The sequence below is a fragment of the Abramis brama genome (genome assembly GCF_963993115.1).
Source record: "Abramis brama genome assembly, chromosome: 17".
Taxonomy (NCBI): domain Eukaryota; kingdom Metazoa; phylum Chordata; class Actinopteri; order Cypriniformes; family Leuciscidae; genus Abramis; species Abramis brama.
This window is the reverse complement of record NC_139979.1, coordinates 1740001-1759843: the sequence shown is the minus strand read 5'-3', so window position 1 is coordinate 1759843 and position 19843 is coordinate 1740001. Positions and strand designations below refer to the sequence as shown.

At 36.9% G+C, this 19843-nt stretch overlaps 2 protein-coding genes across 2 annotated transcripts in view; both read right to left on the bottom strand.

The window, feature by feature from the left end:
* The window catches only part of plcl2 (phospholipase C like 2), a 55489-nt gene extending 43678 nt beyond the window's left edge, over nucleotides 1-11811 (bottom strand). The window contains exon 1 of the mRNA XM_084088751.1: nucleotides 11388-11811. Coding sequence (XP_083944877.1) covers nucleotides 11388-11594 — 207 coding nt within the window. The 5' untranslated portion in view covers nucleotides 11595-11811. The remainder of the gene's footprint in view (nucleotides 1-11387) is intronic.
* A 2477-nt stretch (nucleotides 11812-14288) lies between these two features.
* The window catches only part of LOC311067888 (cysteine-rich venom protein ophanin), a 6194-nt gene continuing 639 nt past the window's right edge, over nucleotides 14289-19843 (bottom strand). The window contains exons 3-8 of the mRNA XM_084090034.1: nucleotides 19282-19382; nucleotides 19102-19192; nucleotides 16516-16658; nucleotides 16201-16286; nucleotides 14974-15056; nucleotides 14289-14829 (exon numbers count right to left, since the gene is read on the bottom strand). Of these exons, the coding sequence (XP_083946160.1) occupies nucleotides 14687-14829; nucleotides 14974-15056; nucleotides 16201-16286; nucleotides 16516-16658; nucleotides 19102-19192; nucleotides 19282-19293 (558 nt within the window). The 5' untranslated portion in view covers nucleotides 19294-19382 and the 3' untranslated portion in view covers nucleotides 14289-14686. The remainder of the gene's footprint in view (nucleotides 14830-14973; nucleotides 15057-16200; nucleotides 16287-16515; nucleotides 16659-19101; nucleotides 19193-19281; nucleotides 19383-19843) is intronic.

Here is a 19843-nt window from a genome sequence, read left to right as displayed (position 1 = left end):
TATTGTTACGGTTTGTATCAGTAGGCGAGTTTCCATTACAGATATGCGCAAAACTTTTGTGTTTTTTTCTAAATGTCAACAAAAAACTATTGCAAAATGACTGCGTTTCCATTGACTGATGTTATGCGACTAAAACTTCATTTTTTCCTCTCGCGATAAATCATTCCAAACATCATGGCGACGGATGATGGTAGTTTACGTATATCTCAGCCACTGCACTAGCCATTATTATTAATCGAAGGAGACGTATGTGTGTTTTCCAATAATTATTGGCAAGGAACGACCCTTATTATACCTGTGAGCGGCTCATATGAGGAGTTTCTGGGTGTTTCTTGATTGTGGCATTTATTTGAGGTTTAGAATCCATTATTCCTGTAATTCTTTTGTCTTTTATGAATTTAATAAAGAGCTCCGTCTCGTATTCTGTCCAAACACACCGCGTCATCTACGTCAGGTGACCTGTAAATGCGCAAAAACTGTTTCCATTGCAGTTTTGCGAAATTTTTCTTTTTCGAATTGCCTGAAAAACCTCCTCATGCGAGCGGAAAAACTTTTTTGCGATAAATGGGAGTTTTTGCGAAATTGACGTGTTTCCATTGGGCGTATTTTCAATTTGCAATTTCAATTTGCGCAATTTGAAGGGTAATGGAAACGCGGCTACTGTGTCAAGCGCTGAGGAAATTCATTATCTGAAATTCAAAAAATGGGTGTTTGGTTAATAGGCGGTCGACCAATCAACAACAGACTGGGGCATCTGACCAATCAGAGCAGAGCAGGCTCTCGGAAAGGAGGGGCTTAGAAAGACCGAATCTTTAAACAAACCGTTTGAGACACTGTGAGAAAAGAGCTGATTCTGCAATGTATATTATGAGAAAATTAAAGTGTTTTTTGGCCTTGGATGCATGTAGATTTATTGAAGAAGACTCCAAAATAAAATAAGCAGCCTTTAAAATAGCACAAGAGATAAGTTTAAAACAGGTTTTAATTGAACAAACTTTCCAAAGTTGTGCACGGTCAAGCAAGATGGAAGACAGAAGCATTACAGAAGCTTAAGGAATCTTTAATCGGTCACTATGGGACAGATCCAGTGAATCATGATCCAACTTTAACCTCCTACACACACCGACACTCATAAAACATGTGAAGTGTTCCTCTCAGCTCAATAATGGTGGCATGGATTGCTAATTGAGTCCAGCATTACCGAGTAAAGGACTGACAGAGCGGCTATTGCACTTCAAACACGGCCGTCTCTCTCTGCACACAAGAGCTTTCCTGTGAAGAAAGTGTCCAATTAAAGTGTTCCCCGATGAATATGAAAATCAAATCTGAATGCACCACGCTGGGCGACTCTTCTTTATCCTCTGAATTGATGCAGGCTTTTAAAATGTATGTCTTTCACTACCTGAATAAGAAAACCCTTTAATCACGGTAAAGAAACGTTTAGGGGTGAATCTCACAAAACCTGTCAAAAACATGTTGTATTATGGGGAAAAGTGTGTGTGTGTGTGTGTGTATATATAATATATATATATATATATATATATATATATATATATATATATATATATATACACACACACACAGTATGTACATGCACACACACTTTTCCCCATGTATATATATACACACACACACACACGCATGTACATACACGCACACTTTTCCCCATGTATACACACACACACACACACACACACACACACACACACACGTACATACACACACACTTTTCCCCATGTACACACACACACACACACGTATGTACATACACACACACTTTTCCCCATGTATACACACACACACACACGTATGTACATACACACTTTTCCCCATGTATACACACACACACACACACGTATGTACACACACACACACTTTTCCCCATGTATATATACACACACACACACACACATGTATGTACATACACACACACACTTTTCCCCATGTATACACACACACACACACTTTTCCCCATGTATACACACACACACACACACTTTTCCCCATGTATATACACACACACACACTTTTCCCCATGTATACACACACACACACACACACATATGTACATACACGCACACTTTTCCCCATGTATATACACACACACAGACACACACACACACACACATATATGTACATACACACACACTTTTCCCCATGTATACACACACACATGTATGTACATACACACACACTTTTCCCCATGTATATATACACACATACACACACACTTTTCCCCATGTATACACACACACATGTATGTACATACACACACACTTTTCCCCATGTATATATACACACATACACACACACTTTTCCCCATGTATATATACACACATACACACACACTTTTCCCCATGTATATATACACAACATACACAATGTACGCTGATGGACAATTTATTTTATTTTTTTGCTTTTATTATAACATAATAAAGAACCTAACACGTTACCATTGAAAATAATGGGAATTACAAAAAATAATAATTCTAAAAAATTCTAAATCGTTTCGTACTCATTACAGTAATAAGAGTTTAGAGGGAAATGTGTTTAATAACCATGGAAAGAACATGCCAAACTATTATAAAAATGTCAATGTTTCATTTTCTTTGCATAAAATGCATTTTATTATTTCTTTAGATTTTGAGGTGAAATACGACTGTTCTCGTGAGATTCACCCCGAGTTGTATCCGCAGTCTCGGTGTTTGCGTAGAATCTTAAAAAATAAAAAATAAAAGTCTAACAAGAACTTTCTGATAAAAAAATAAAAAACTACTTTAAAAAAGACGGGGGAAGAAAAGATCAGAACATTTATTTTCAGAACATACATGTTTTATTTAAAAGTCACTTGCCGAGGAAAGTGGCCGCACTATCTGCGCATTTACATAAATGTGTCAAATATATAAATAGCAGTTCAAGCTACTGATTTATTCACATATAGCAGGAGGCATTAGTTCAGAGCCCTGAATGTGTGACACCGGCACATATAAAGATCTCTGCTATAGTGATTAATGAAGCATTGGTGAACGCTGACCGTTATCTGTCTCGGCGATGCCTATTAGGCCTGGTTTCTATCTAATCCATATCAAGTGGCTTACATAAAGACTGAGACTGAATGACGCCACAAACAATGAATAGACCATGAACGACGTGGCGGACCTAGAACTGAGTTCACTCATTTAACACACAAGTGTTGAGCTCAAAGTGCACATTGACCTTTTTAACGGCACACCACACCTACTGGACACGGCACAGCTTTCATTAGCAAAACACGGAGAGATGATGGTGATGTTACTTGTGCTGCAACACAGACTACATGAATATGTTTAGGGTCGAAATAATTAGGATGCATTAAACTGATCTAAAGAAAATCCAGCTTTTAATGTTGTTTATATGTCTATGTGGTGTTTTTAATATGCTTAAACCATGTGTAAATTCATAAGTCGACACCATTGCTGAGTATTTCCTCCTTAAAACTGCAGTGAACCAAAGACAGTCTCAAAAACACGCTTTGAAATCGCTGGTGTTTCTGACGTCACATTTTACATTTGAGCTTGATTTTCATAAAATGCTACTGTTATATTGACGCATGCTGACCACGTTTAAAGCCACAATGCAACTTTGACGACGCAATGTTTATTTTGAAAAACACTAGGTTTCCGCCCAACAGCAACAACATATACATATACATTTGTTGTTTTATCAATCACCAACAACATCATATAGCTACCACTCTCAGAAAAAAAGGTACAAAAGCTGTCACTGTGGCGGTACCTTTACAAAAGGTACACCTGTACCTAAAGAGTGCATATAAGTCCCTCAAAGGTACATATTAGTACCTAAATGGTACATATTAGAACCCTTTTGAAGGGTACTGTCCCAGTGACAGCTTTTGTACCTTTTTTTCTGAGTGTACCTATATTACCTTATTGCGTTCACATTAAATGCAACTGCTTGTAATACAATATCCAGTTTTAATACGCCATTTGAAGCGATGCATGTTTGTGCAATTTTGTTATATTTTAGTGCTCTGTGCCGTAGGACTTTTTCCTTATCAAAAAAAGCTTCCGTGAGATTAATATTTTCATGTGTTTTCAGCTGATTCATAACTCGACGGAGGAAAAGGCTGACAGACTGACAGTATTTTAAGGGCACAGACTGGTCTGAATCAGCAATAACAGTGCAGTTAAAAGTGCTGTTTCAGTCAAATAAAAGAGAATAATGCATCTATGCAACAAAGACAGAGATAATGTGTAAAAACAAACACACGCCTCACAACAACACCTGCTTTCAGACAGAGCGTTTTACATGTTTACTCCTGAAGTGCAAAAATAGCAACTCGTTAAAGTAACAGGGTCGCGCTCAAATTACTCTCAGGTCATTGTTTTAATCTCAAATAAGAGATTTGCACTAATTTCCTCATAACCTTGCACTTAATCTACCGTATGCTGTTAAGAGTTTCTAAATTTGGTGTTAATGTAGCTGACGCCCGAGAGACCTCCTTTCACAGAGCGAAGTGAGCAAGTCCGTTAATGATGAAACCACATCCTCTGACAGCAATGAAGCAAACATACACACACACACACGCTTATACTAAACGCGACGGATTAGGACATCAGCAATCCTTCAGCAGAAGTTACTCACGGGTTACACACTCGATCCAGAAACGCCCTGCTTTTTAATTCTTTCTTCAAATGAACCTAGATGAGAATGATTGTGTTTCTCTCTCGTGCTTTTAAAAGCTCTGGGTCGCGCGGTGTGTCTAATTCAACCTAATTTCTTCTTGAAAGCTACAATGCATCTTAAAAAGTAAAATTGCAATTTATACAGAGAGAAAATTACCATAATAACGGCGTCTCGGCGGCATTTGCGTGAACTGCAATTACTATTAAATTGACATGATGGATCTTGTTGGAGACGTGGCTTCGCAGTTAATGCATGTGCTGCAATGTATTACACATGCAGAATTATTACTAAAATAATAATATGAGCTTTAATGAATAGGCAGCGTTTCAACGGTCCAGTCAACTTCCAGTGAGATTGACATCAGTTGTGAGATCAGGACAATGTCAAACAGCAGGACTGAGATTTACTGAAGAAGTTTGTTGCAAGACTAAAAGTACATGTGAAAATTCTACGGGGTTTTTTTCAAACATATGAAAGCCCACAGAGGCCTACGTCATAGTTTATTTCAATCTAATAGAAGATATCTCGACAAAACGAGAGCTTTTCTTGAGCGCTGACATTTATAATGTCACAGAAGTTTTCCATTTCAAATTCAATTGAACTTTCTATTCATCAAAGATTCCTGGGAAAGGAAATGCATCACAGTTTCCACATGAAGCAGCAGCTCAACTGTTTTTCAACACTGATAATAATCAGAAATGTTTCCTGATCAGCAAATCATCATATCAGAATGATTTCTGAAGGATCATGTGACACTGAAGACTGGAGTAATGATGCTGAAAATTCACTTTTACACTTTGCTATATATTCACATAGAAAACAGCCGTTTTAAATAGTAATACAAATGTACAATATTACAGTTTTTACTGCATTTCTGATCAAATAAACACAAGAGAATTCCCGACCACAAGGGTTTGAACCTTTAGTGTATATATGATGATATAAAAACATGCATGACATTTCTCATGTAAAATTTTGAACTTGAAAATTCACATTAGTTTTATCTGGTATAGTGCATCATAGTGGACGACAACCGATTTTTTTTCAGGTCATCACATCTGTGACGTCGACCAATAGGAGCACAGCTTTCAAATGTGGCGAAACTAAAGAGACGATGGTATTGGTGCTGATATTATGCAATGGAGGAAAGAACCCGAACGTTTGAACGGTAGTGTACATATACATACTCTGATGTTTTAGTGTCTGTATACGATTAAAGACCCTACCAAAATATGATAGAACTAAACCGTTCTGACGGAAATGATTTATAAAGGAGAGAGAGACAGTGTCAGTGGGTTTGAATCTGGCTTGTGTCATTCATTTCCGGCTCCCACTTTTCTCCCTGTCATTTCCTTTCTAACCATCCCTATCATTACACCGGGGAAAAGAACAACACATGACAGGACTTGGAGAGTTTAAACACAACTCTAGACTGAGTCACATGAATCATCATGTGTCGATGAAGATGATGACACACACATTAATCTGTAGCTTTGCTTTGGAAATGTAATCATGTCTGTTGATAAGGGTAACACTTTACAATAAGGTTCATTAGTTAACATGAACTAAGAATGAACAATACTTCTTCAGCATTTATTAATCTTAGTTTAATTAACTAATACGTTAATAAAATCAAAGGTTGTATTTGTTAACATTAGTTAATGCACTGTGAACTAACATGAACAAACAATGAACAGCTGGATTATTATTAACTAACATTAACAAAGATTAAAAAATATTGTAACAAATGTATCGTTCATTGTTAGTTCATGTTAGTTAATACATTAACTCATGTTAACTAATGAACCTTATTGTAAAGTGTTACCGGATTTTCAATTAGACTAATAAATATGACATTTCACTGGCCTAACTTATGACATATCAAATGCTTGTGATATATTTCACAATGATTTTGCGTGTTATAGAGTTGGTCAATTCAAATAAATTCTGTGAATCGGTTCAAATTTCATCTGATTCAGTGATTCATTTCTAACAATTGTTTTAATACATGTCTCAATGTGACATTTTACATGTTGTAAATGTTGTAAAGATTCCCTGTTACTCATACCGGTGCTTGTAATGATGAATATTCTTCCATGTGTTCATTTAACTTCTATGTTAAATGAACATTTCTTTTAATTCCTTAAACATTTCTTTTAATTTCATTCCATTTATTTCAAATTTATTGTCCAGTTTGAATTCTTAAGCCTTTTAAATGAGAAAGGAAGCAGGAAATGTGGAGAAAGAAGAGAAACTCCTCAGTTCACACACACAGGAACTTGCAGGAGAAAGATATAGTCTACACTTTGTTCTGTTGATCGTGAAAGGCTATTGTGAGGCTAAAGATCAGTCAGAGATTTCCTGGACTCAAGAAGGCAGAGATATCAATATCTTCAGCATCTACAGTCTCTGCTGGAGCGAAGATCAAGTCAAGTCTCCTTCATTTATACAGCGCTTTAACAATATGAATTGTTTCAAAGCAGCTTTACGGTGATAATAGGAAATTACAGTAACAGAGATTGTTTAGGCTTTACAGCAGCTCTAGAATAAAGTTATATTCCAGATAAAGTTAGTTTTGATTGATTCACAACAACAGTGCCTGGTGTCTCGAGAACGCACTCCCGGAAATAGATTCCAAGGTGCAAACGATTATCAGTTATCTCTGCGCGAACACCGACGTCGCGCACATGCGCATCACGGTGTTCAGTCTATAGGTAAGCGCGTTTGAATATATATGTGCGCAGGCGTCCTTCTTTACAAATCAACCCTCAACAAACTACTTGTCTGGCCTTAAAAATGTATAATACAGAATTATTTATCACATCTGTGTTAGATCAGTGACAAAAGAGCAAAGGATTCAGTACTATTTGTTTACAGTTATATGAGACCCTGGATCACGAGTCGCACGGGTATATCTGTGGAAATAGCCAACAATACATTGTATGGGTCAAAATTATCGATTTTTCTGTTATGCCAAAAATCATTAGGATATTAACTAAAGATCATGTTCCATGAAGATATTTTGTACATTTCCTACCGTAAATATATAAAACATTTATTTTTGTGAGTGAATGCTGCACAATCGTGAACATAAATGAACAACTTTAAAGGAGATTTTCTCAATGTTTTGATTTTTTTGCACCCTCAGATTCCAGATTTTCAATAGTTGTATCTCGACCAAATATTGTCCTATCCTAACAAACCATACATCAATGATGCATAAATCTCAGTTTCAACAAACTGACCCATGTGACTGGTTTTGTGGTCCAGGGTCACATATATACTGTATATATATATATATATATATATATATATATATATATATATATATATATATATATATATATATATATATGCGTCTCTCTTGCCTCCCCTGAGCCCACTGAGTTTTAAAATCCCCTGTAGTCAATAATTTTATCCCTTAAAACTCAACATTGATCACCAAAATTACATATTTAAATGTTTTTCCTTGAAAATAACTTTCTTCATGCCTTAAAATATCTTGAATGTAACTCGACACCCTTGCTTCATTTAGTATACGAGGTTCTATGAATATGCAAATGAGCCCCGCCTCCGCTCACTCACTCAGCTCAGAGATCCACTGGTTGACGATCACACGTTGATCTGATTGGTTACAAGGTAGTTTGTGACGTCAGAAACACCAGCGATTTCAAAGCGTGTTTTTGAGACTGTCTTTGGTTCACTGCAGTTTTAAGGAGAAAATACTCAGCAATGGAGTCGACTTATGAATTTACACATGCTTTGTCTTAAAGCGTATTAAAAAAACCATATAGACACATAAACAACATTAAAAACTTGATTTTCACCACAGGGGGACTTTAGCCTTAGGTTTAGTGGGGGGTAATTGAGAATGAATGGGGGAAAGTCACGTGAGAGGAGGCAATGATGCCGTTGATGGAAAGACTAAATAAAAAGTAATTAAACAGCTCATCCACTTAGATATCAGCGCTTTATGTCACATCAAAATCAAACTTGAAATGGCCTGAAAACACGATGACTGTGGGGGTTTGAGTGAGTGATCAGCTTGATGAAATTAAAGACACATCTCCGCGTCTGTGACAGTGTTTACTGAGCTTGACTGATGAAAATAATGTGACTAATAAAAAGAACAGCTGAGCATTAGTTCACAAATAAAATATATTGTTTAAATTGTTACGGCCTTTAGTTATTATTTCGGAATAAATGTAAAAACACTAACTTGAGGAGATTTATACTTCTAATGCATTTTAGTATTAATAGTTTTAATAAATATAATATTAATTACATAGTGTAGAAATACAAAATAGAATTGTATTTGGACTTTATGTAATGTTTATTGCAGGAAAATGTGACAAGGGACAAGAAGTTACACACTTTATATATACATATATAATATATATATACATATATACACTGTAAGGACTTTGCTTCACTTTAAAACACCACGGCTGTATATAAACTGTACGGGTTAAAAACATACACTCAGCTGAATATCTTCAGGCTAACACAGATGGTTTTTGAGCCAAAACTGCAACGCTGCGAGAGTTTGCTGCAGGGTTTCATGCACAGAAGTGCCTCTGCGGTTCTTTATAACTGAATCAGTGGTTATTATCAGTCTAAATTAAACACAGGTCCGAATCATGGCCTGAATCAGTCAAACAACTCTCCGACTCACTGAATCAACTCAAACGATTCACTAAACCGCATGTTATTCGCCTTCCTTCAAAACGAGTCGAGATAAAAATGAGATAAAATCAGACTGTTTTTTAAAGTTCAAAATAGTAGAATATGAAGAGTTCCAAAGTTTTGCTGTAATAATAAATGTAGTTCTACACAATTCATCAAAATAAAAAGTGTGTTGACCGTTATCAACAAAAGAGAAGCTTTAAAAGCTCCCTGAGGTTTTCAACCCAAATATAAGCTGAAAGGATTTGTTGCTTGAGGTTATTTAAGGTTATTTATTAAGCTATATTAGTATAGTCATTTATCATTTTGGAACTGTACTGTAAAAATAAAAATTATTTTTTTACAGTTTGTGCATCTCTAAACACGCACAGCAAACCTGGAGATTTAAATCAACTATTATCAGAGAGAAAAACAATGCAATCATTTGTTTTAGGACTGTCATTGTTAAGAAACTTGTTGTTACACCCAAAATAGGTCTCCTGTTGCACAAACAATGTAGGAAACTCTGGTCTGCTGATGCTCACAGAAAGACGATCACGTCTCTGTGGTTCACCTGAGAGCTCATGATCGCTCTAACCACATGGAGCTGAGAAACAAATGAGAAATCTTTCCACAGGAAACACTGTAGTTGGTACAGACACTAAAAAGCAATGCAAAGTGAAACAAATTTAGCAGAGAGAAAGCATTTCCTCTTCCCCGTCTGAACTCTCCTCTAAACAAGCTGTGCGACATTTGTCACATTCTTGCCTTCAGCGCCGAACTTTGACCTCATATGGCACCAATACGCAATGTTACTGAGCCACCAAAACTAAATCAGAGATAAATAAGAGGCTGTTTTAAACAGTGACTGACTGCTTCTGACTTTATGGCCTACATATAAATGTCATGTGTCCGTCTGTTTGGGTACGGGTTCAAATCTTTATCTTTAGATGGATCTTGTGAGCCACAGCAGTCAGCATGGGGAAGTAGAGCAATATTTCCTGTCACAGCTTTCTACAGTAAAACGGTCAAAAATTTCCCAATAACTGTTCTACAAACTCACTGGGAGATTCCCTGAAATGAATTCATCCCAGCCTTTAAATGCACCGCAGTCTTTTTAACGCATTTAAACTAAGCAGTAGTTGCCTTGAGGAAGAAGTGCAACTGCAAAAACAATCTGAAATAAAAAACATTATTTGAAGCCCTAAATGGGATTTTTACCCATAATCAACACACTAGATGTGTGTTTAAAAAAAATGCGTGTTGTCCTTGAACATTATGGGCTTGTGTTCAATATTACCATCATTATCTGAACTCAACAAGTCTGGAACGGCACTGGCATTTAACATTGGCAGAAAATTTTGACATTCATTACTAGCATCTAGTTACTAGTTATGTTGTCACTAGTACATCCTAAGATATTGGTGACCAATTGCTAATGTTTGCCATTGAATTCTGTGAGGATCTGTGGTTCAGAAATAGCATATATTCTGATTGTTGCACTTTTACTAGTAACGATGACATGTAAAAAAGGCATTTTAGCTAGCAGTGAGATAATAAATGATGGCATAGATAGTAGTAATACCTCATAAACAACTAGATACCAGTAGTTATGTTGCCAGTAACTGAGAAATAATGAGCAGTTGCAACTAAAACTGGATTGTAAGCAACAACTAGATTACATAGTAATCAGAAGTGAATAGTTAACATATGAACCACGGATCCCTGCGAAGATTAAGCCGCTATTGGATCGCTTAACTAGTCATTTAAAACACGCAGATGCTAGGTATATATGTAAAGGAGCGCACGTGACTTCATCTGACTGATGTCCATCATGAAATCAATCACGAAACGCTTCAAAAGAACACATGATCGTGTGTGTGTGTGGAAACAGCAATGATATGTTCACAGTGGTTTCTGTGCATCCATAAACCCCCAAACCTGTGGATGATGCGTGTGTTTGTGTGTGTATCAGGGCGAGGTTTGACACCAGACGAGCGTGCAATGAGTAAAACGCAGATGCATTGATCGTGTACCTTTATAATACTGGTCTTCCGTGGTATTCCAGTTTTGCCGTTGGCCGTGTCGAGCCCCTGGTTCTCGGGTGCACACGGTCCACAGTCCCCGTTGGAGACCGACACCTCGCTCGAAGCTCTGCCGTCCTCCTCATCGCAAGGCTGGGTTGGTTTCCCGCCACCACTCGGTGATGAGACCCCGCAGTTCTCAGCGACAAACTCCGCCATGAGCCCCGTGTAACACACACAACCGTACAGTATTAGCTGTCGGTTCGAGTATCGAGCGAGTGAAGCTCCTCAAGAGACGTTAGAGAGAAAGCAAGAGCCATCGCAGGTTGAGTTCTCGTCCGTGTTTCTGTTTCATCTGTCGGCTTCGATACATTGTAACCGCGCGCAAGAAACAGCGTTCGAATGTTTCAGTGTTACAATGTTGCGAGTGTCATTGTTGAGGTCTGACAGATACTGCCATCTGCTGAACTCACTTCACATCGGTAAAACACAACACCGCAGCTCCCAAACACACCGCGCTCGATAAATCCAGCATCAGATAAAGCTTTACATGGAAGTGCATACAGTACATGTCAGGACACATGATGCAGGGAGACTGGGGCAAGTTGTCACACGGAAAAAAAAAATCCCTTTCCACTTTACCTCAGTGAGTGACTGTAAGGTTTGAGTCAAAAGTTAATACACAATTACTCAAACCCACCCTAGAGTTTTTTTTATATAAATTATATTATATTATAATCTGGTCTGTAGATATGGATAAGTCTATTTTACATCAGATGAAAATGTTTTAAAATTGTAGTACCAGTACCAACACATACACACACACACACACACACCTCCTACACAAATGCTAGAGATGCAAATTACAGTGATAGTTCACCCAAAATGAAAATCAGCCCATGATTTACTCACCATGAAGCCATCCTAGATGTTTATGACATTCTTCTTTCAAACAAATACAATCGGAGTTATATAAAAAAAAATAGTCTGGCTCTTCCAATCTTTATAATGGCAGTGAATTGCTGTTTCTGTTTTGAAGTCCATAAAAGTGCATCTATCCATTATAAAAGTAATCCATACGGCTCCAGGGGGTTAAAAAAGGCCTTCTGAAGTGAAGTCATCAGTCATGCATTTGTGTAAGGAAAATACCCATATTTAAAACTTTATAAACTATAATTAATAGCTTTCGACAGACGGTTGTACACATCTATTTACGGTGGAGGAGTATTTCCATTAATCTGTCGCCATCAAGTGGATATAAAGTATTCATACAATTCATAAAGGATGTTTATTTATTTATTTACTTATTTATTTTATTATTATTATTTAAGGCTGTCTGAAACAGTAGGCCACATCTGCCATATTCATTGGCCTCAGGTGGATTTGCTAATTATTAGTATTGACAGTGACACTCCAGACTACATCATGCCAAATTTGGTAGAGATGGAGAGAAAAGCCTAGAGACTGGTAAACAAACGTGCATTTTTGTATAAAATCCCAAATATGATAGAAACACGTTTTGAAAAACGATAGTCATAATAAGTCTTGAAGCAAAGTTGTTTGAAGTGTGGAGGAGATGCCTCTAATTTGAACTTTGAAATGTTACAAATGTTTTTATGCACTATAAAAGTAATACTGTTATTCCCAGATCATATCCAGGAATCTGAAACTGAGATACGTTTCATGACAGGCCATCTAACACCTGCAAACCTGCAGAAATGTAATATTAGAAAACTATATGTGCAAATGGATGGACTAGACTAGACACACATTAGCAGATGAGTTTTCTCTTTTTATTTTGCCAGCAGTCCAAAGCCTGTTTGTTATTAAACCACCCCGACTTCTCACCTTGTGTTTTCATGCACGTGTAAAGTAGTTTTTAAGCGGAAAGTTGCACGCGCTCATATACAGTCGCGCGCAATCTCCAGTGTCATCAGGTGAAAGGAACACACGAGTGTCATAATAATAACAGGAAATATGAAATGTGTGTTGTTGTTCATATAGCTTGCAGCAGAGTCACCATCTGGACACTCGCAGTATTACAAAAATGTTCTGATGTCAGGAAACATGATGTACTTTTGCACTGTAATAAACAATATATGCATGTTGCTAATCATTATTATATGGTGGAATCTTTCCCTGCATGCCTTTTTTATGATGAAGCAAATCAGTATTTTACATTTTAAGACCATATGGACTATTTTATATAGAGATGTCGAATGCATATTTGTTGGAATCAATTCATGCATATTAAAATGTGCATTGTGCATGTATTATTATTATTAATACTCTAATAATAATTATACAGCAAAAATGTTAATAAAAACTAAGCTCTATATTTGGGATAGGTTAAATGGTACAAATATTCCCTTACCTATATAGTCTCTCAATAGTCATAAAAATGTGTATAATATGAAGTATAGCAGCACTGCTGTCGTGGTTTGATACGTCAATTTACTTTATGTGAGTGTATGTGTATATATATATGAAGACTTCAGATGCAAAAGCCTCTAAGTGCCATCTGAAATTTTCTTCTAGAATTATCATTTTTATCAAGCTTGTATGTTTATGTTCAGTTATTTCACTTTAATGGCAATGAAAATTACCTATTAATTGTCATTAAAGTGAAATTACTGAGCCTAAATATACGAGCTTGATAAAAATGATCATTCTAGAAGAAAATTTCAGATGGCACTTAGAGGCTTTTGCATCTGAAGTCTTCATATATATATATATATATATATATATATATATATATACTGTATAGTCTTTATTATAAACAGCGCAGTCTGTAAAACAATAAATTAATTAAAAAGGTATAAAAGGTCAATTATGTTAATAATAGTGAATTGAGTGAAATGACTGCATCCACACATACATGGATCTGTGAACACTAATAACTCGATCTAAAATAATTTGAATGCTTTTAATAAAGTGATGTGATTATATAAAATGGTCCAGTGTTGCAGAAAACATTACACAAACATCCTGTTCTCACAGTCTTAAGTTGTGCTATTATTCAGGATCTGGGTTTACGAGGCTTATAAAACACAAATGGCTTCACTGATATGTGATTGTACAAGCTTTACTGGAAAAAAAAAAAGTTTGAGGTAATAATGCAAAACAATGCAGACTGGCCTATTTCAGCACGTTATGAAAGTACAGTACCCTTGATTTTTAATTGTTATCATATTTGAGGTATTCCACATAGAAAGAATAGAAATAGAAAGAAGTTAGAATATATATGTTTCACATTATAGGAAAGAGATGCTACAACTATCATCGTACTATCATAACTATCATAGAAGATGTCATTTCCTCGCTATAGGGATGATTTTGTCTTCACACAGACAACTGGCTGGACAGCCCTCGCTCACGACGGGGTGTTCACAGGAGGCCTGTTCTTTCAGGGCATCACAGTTGATGTACGTGTTGATGTACGGACAAGGGTTCGCTAGAAGAAGCAGAAGACAGAATTGGAAGTCAGTGAAGAAATAAGTCCGACGAAGTAAAAGCATTCTGCAATGCAATCTGTGACCTGGAAAGTCTTCATTCGGGCGCATTTTGCAACCAAAACCCCAAATGTAGGTCTACTTACTGCACAGATGGTCCTGGCAGTCACCCGGGCAGGATTCACACGGAGAGCCCAGTGAGTACGGAGAGACTCCTCTGAAATTCCCTCTGAAATAGAGGAGAGGATTGCGTTCAGAGAGATTTGAACTGTAGTCTATGAAACATTAAAGAGGACCTATTATGCTTTCGTACATGTTCATCTTTCTTTAGTGTGTAATGTTGCTGTTTGAGCATGAAAGAGTTATTCTCTATATCAGAGTCAGTGTTTCTGAACTCCCTGAAACGCCTCCATTGTAGTCTTGAGTTTCTTCCGGGAATGAACACGTCACAATATTCCTAATTTAAATAATTCATACGCAGAATAAAGGGGCGGGGCCTGATTTAGTTAGTTAGTAGTGTGTTGAAGCGACAACCTTCCGGTCTCTCTCTTGAATCCAACATGGAAGTGACTTAAACTGCAGTTCATCGACTGGCCACTAGAGACCGGCTGCAGAAGAGAGTCAATCCCATAGACCCCCATGTTAAAATGCCCAACTTTACAGCAGAAAAACATGTGTTTACAGTCTGGTGCAAAAAGTGGTTTTGGTCTATATAGCTAATGTTGTCCTTCATGACGACTGTGAGGAGGGTGAATTTTTTTATAACTCATCCGTTTAAATTATATTAAGCCTTAAAGTTGTGCATAATTAAGGGCGTGGCCACTTGAGTGACAGGTGGATTGCCGCTGATGTCACTACTAGCCGTTTGTCTGTTAGCGTCACGTCACCTCAGCTAATCCGCCTCTGCCCATTTGCGTTTATCCAGGAGTGACGCTGCCAAGATGGCGACCGCCGGCTCCGCCCACTTTGGGCTTCAAAAATGCTCTTCAGAAACACTACGGGTGACGTCACGGACACTACGTTAATGTTTTTTACGGTCTATGATTGAAACTCGAGGTTATGGTAAGGGTCGGGACATTTCCCAAACAGGCTCGAAACGCTCGACCAATAACAACACACTGCTCCAGCCGACCAATCAGAGCATAGTGTGCTTTTCAGAAGGCGGGGCTTCATAGAGACAGGAACTAAACAGAGCGTTACTGACAGACTGGGAAGAGACGAGCTGCAACAATGGAGAATATGAGGAAAATAATCAACATTTAAGCAGGAAAACCTTTCTAGACCCCATAAACAACAGCAAGGCTTCATAAAAAGGCATAATGGTTCATTTGGCTTTAAAACATCCTAGAGTGAAATAAACAGCAGGAACGTACGCGCGATAGTAATGGCATCCGTAGAAGTAGTCGCTTCCACACTGAGTCATGGCACATCCGACCTCATACGAGCTGTACCACACCACCTACCAGAACAAGCGTTAATTCCAGCTTACATCACACGTGGCACACAAATAATTATATTACAAACAAATACATCGCTGTTCTGTTCGGCCCTTGTGAAAAAGACATGCACTTCATATTATTGAATATGCACGTGTAGTGTACTTGAGATCTTAAAAGTAGAAAAACTTTACTTGCAAAAATACAAGAATGGAGGAAATGAATGCATTTGTCATTCTACTGAATAATCACCTGTGTGTAATGTCCAGTCGGCAGACCGTTGACAGATCCGCTGGGATATTGATAATTGTTGACTTCGCTATGCCAGGCATTTATCACTTCAGTCCATGAATAAAGTCTAGGCGCCTTGAAGAGATTTTCCCCCAGTTCATATCCTGTCCATCAGAGAGAAAACATTCAGTGAAAGAGTCTAGCATTGCGTCTGGTGGACTGTAGGTTGGATGAGACAGGGAAGAAATTGTGATGATTTTAAAAGACATTTTAATGTGTACAGCAATACATATTGGTGCTGTATTTGTTTGTTCAATGTCCAGTTCTGAAGCCATTGAGATGTAGTTCAAGCACTGCATGTGACTGTGGAACACACTGTCATTTCTTCCTGCACTCTTCATCTGCATGTGTTAGTCAGCATGTCAACACAGACACACACACACACACACACACACACACTTGCACAATCCTCCTGTATAAATATTAGGTCTATAGACATGTGGGTTGGATGAAAGAAATCTTCTGTTTTCTCAGGTCTACACTGCTTGGGTTGCATATACCGTGGCCTCAAAACTTATTTGGACAGTTAAGCCAAATAAAAAAAATGTCACTGCAATGATAAAAATAAAAAAACATTAAAGGAAGTGGCTTTTATTTAAAAGAAAAAAAGACAACACAAAGATACTTTTCAGGTAAAATGGTGCACAAAAAAAAGTTGAACAGTTTGAAGTGATAAAACAATAAATGTAGTGTTGAAAATGAAGACTTTGTGTTTGTGAAGCATTAGTGAAACATGTCCATGTTTGATTTGATGAAAATCACCTAAACAACAGTTGATTAAAAGACACTTTAAATTGTTTGAAGATTTATTATCAATGCAATAATGTTTATATTTTTAATTTCAGTACTTAAATAGCATAGACAAAAGGTTCACTAGGGTTCTATATAAAACTCTAGGGTTCTTGACTCAGTTTTAATTAACCTTTTAAGGTTCTTTATCTGGAGAAATGTCTTATATGATTGCATAATTTTTTCTAGTGATAAAGTGCGTGATACGAGCTGTTTAATTCATTCACTTTAATTAAAATGAAAAATTAAATTAAACAATGACCCCATGATAGGAACCCTAAAGGCTCTTTATATGAAGCACCTGACGGAACCCTTTAAGGTTCTATATAGAACCATTTCCTCTAAAAGTGAACTTAAAGGGATAGTTCACCCTAAAGACTACTAAAACCACGACATGTAATACAACGCCTAGAAATCCCCCAAAATGTGTTTTCTTTGCCGAGTTGAATATCCGTTTGTCTGATGACAGATGTGAACACAATGGATATATTCACCTCAGAGAAGAAGGTACATTAATTGTATTTCATGTTGCATTTTTATTATTCTTGATTTCTCACAACTTGTGTGTTTTTCTGGGTGAGTCGGAGTGAGGGAGTCTCACGAGTCCAGCACAGAAGACCAACGGCCGATTAATACATTTTGAGTTATTTTTCACCAAACCCCCTCATAAACCCCAGAACACTTCTATGAGACTTTTGCATCTTCTTGATGCTGGTCTCTATTTACTGCCATTATATGGACGAGCACAAGCAGGACCGAAAAAGAAAGAAGGCATTAGAACAAAAGTAAAAAAAGTAAATTATGACATGATTTTAGGGTGAACTATCCCTTTAACCCTCTGGGGTCAAAGGTGTTTTTGGGGTCCTTGAGATGTTTTGACATGCCCTGAAATTTGCTTATAAACATATTAATGGCAAAGGTGTAATTACACTCTATTTAGCACAAAACAGGGCTACCATAATATGTGAGCAACATGTATGTGCATGTTTGTATTTTTGAGAGAATAATGTTTGGTTATTGAAAAAACAAAAATGTAAGTTTCTGAAATAAGGCCACAAAACACATACTAAATATGTGTCCACAAGACTTTTGGATGTTGTCGCCTAGATATTTTGCTACAAAGTGATGTGAAAATCATCCTGCCTAATCCTTCACATAAAACAATACATTGATTGAAATTTTGTAAGACACTTTTTGTTTAGAAAGGCAATATGCGTGGGGGCGTGAATGATCATGAATAATGAGCCGCATAATGAGCCTTTCAGTCAGGTGTGTCAGTGAGAGGGTACCACAAAAAAAGAATGCGAGGACAAAAGAAATATATATATATATATATATATAATCCAAATATAAATGAAAGTCAAAAGTACATTTTGAGTACACAGTCATATCTGGAAACAAATCCTGTTCAAATAGGCTATATGGGCCATTCTAGAGAATTGGTTCAAAGTTAGAGTTGAAAACATATTGATTTTTTTTTTTTTTTTTTTATTTATAAATTTTGTATGCATGCAAATTGTATAATATCCCAGGTAAACATTTCTAGTAATTGTGCAGTTAATTCTCATACCATTTTTTCAGAAAGTTTTGGAATATTTTCCTCTCCCTATATTTGTCACTAATAAAACACAATAATAAATAATGTAATGAGAATGTAATACTTCAGGTTTCGCGTTTGACTTGAAATTTGGGTGTTTTACAATTCTTTATGAAACAATATGTTGAACCTATAAAAGAATGAATTGTGATATAGCATACCGTCAATCATGCGGCTGCTTGGTGGCCCGTGTGTCATGTTACACTGATCGACCCAGTCTTGAGCCGTCTGAGCCACTGCGTCACTCCAACTCTGAAAACCACACAGAGGATCTTCATTCAGCATGAGACACTGAGATGCACGCTTAAAACGCGAATGTGAATTACAAGTGTGTGATTGACCATTTTGAGCATGTTGCTGGCCGGCGGGTCCACAGCTCTCCTGAAGGCGTTGTGTAAGTCCACGATCTCCTGCTGGACAGAAGTCAGGTCTGTACACACGCCTGTGAAGATACACAGCAAAACATTGGCTGTTTTTCCAGATGATGCATATTAAAGAGAGTAATAGTAGGCATTATAGTGATGAATGCTTACCTGGCTGGAAAGCCCACCATGGAAAAGAGACATGCATTAGATGGATATTTTTGTTAGATCATTTAATCACATAACATAATAACTGTTAATTCATTAATAAATATTGACCATGATGCTTAGATGTTTTATTCATATCTAGCTGTTTTTTATGGAAGCTTGTTTCTGCCACAGAATGAAAAATACAAAAAGGGAATTGCGACTTTTTATCTCACAATTCAGATTATTTTTTTTATTTTTTATTTTTGCAATTGCGAGTTGTAAAGTCAGAATTGTAAGATATAAAGTCAAAATTGCGAGATATAAAGTTAAAATTGCGAGAGGAAATAAGATTTGCGAGTTTATTTATTTATTATTTATTTCTCGCAATTCT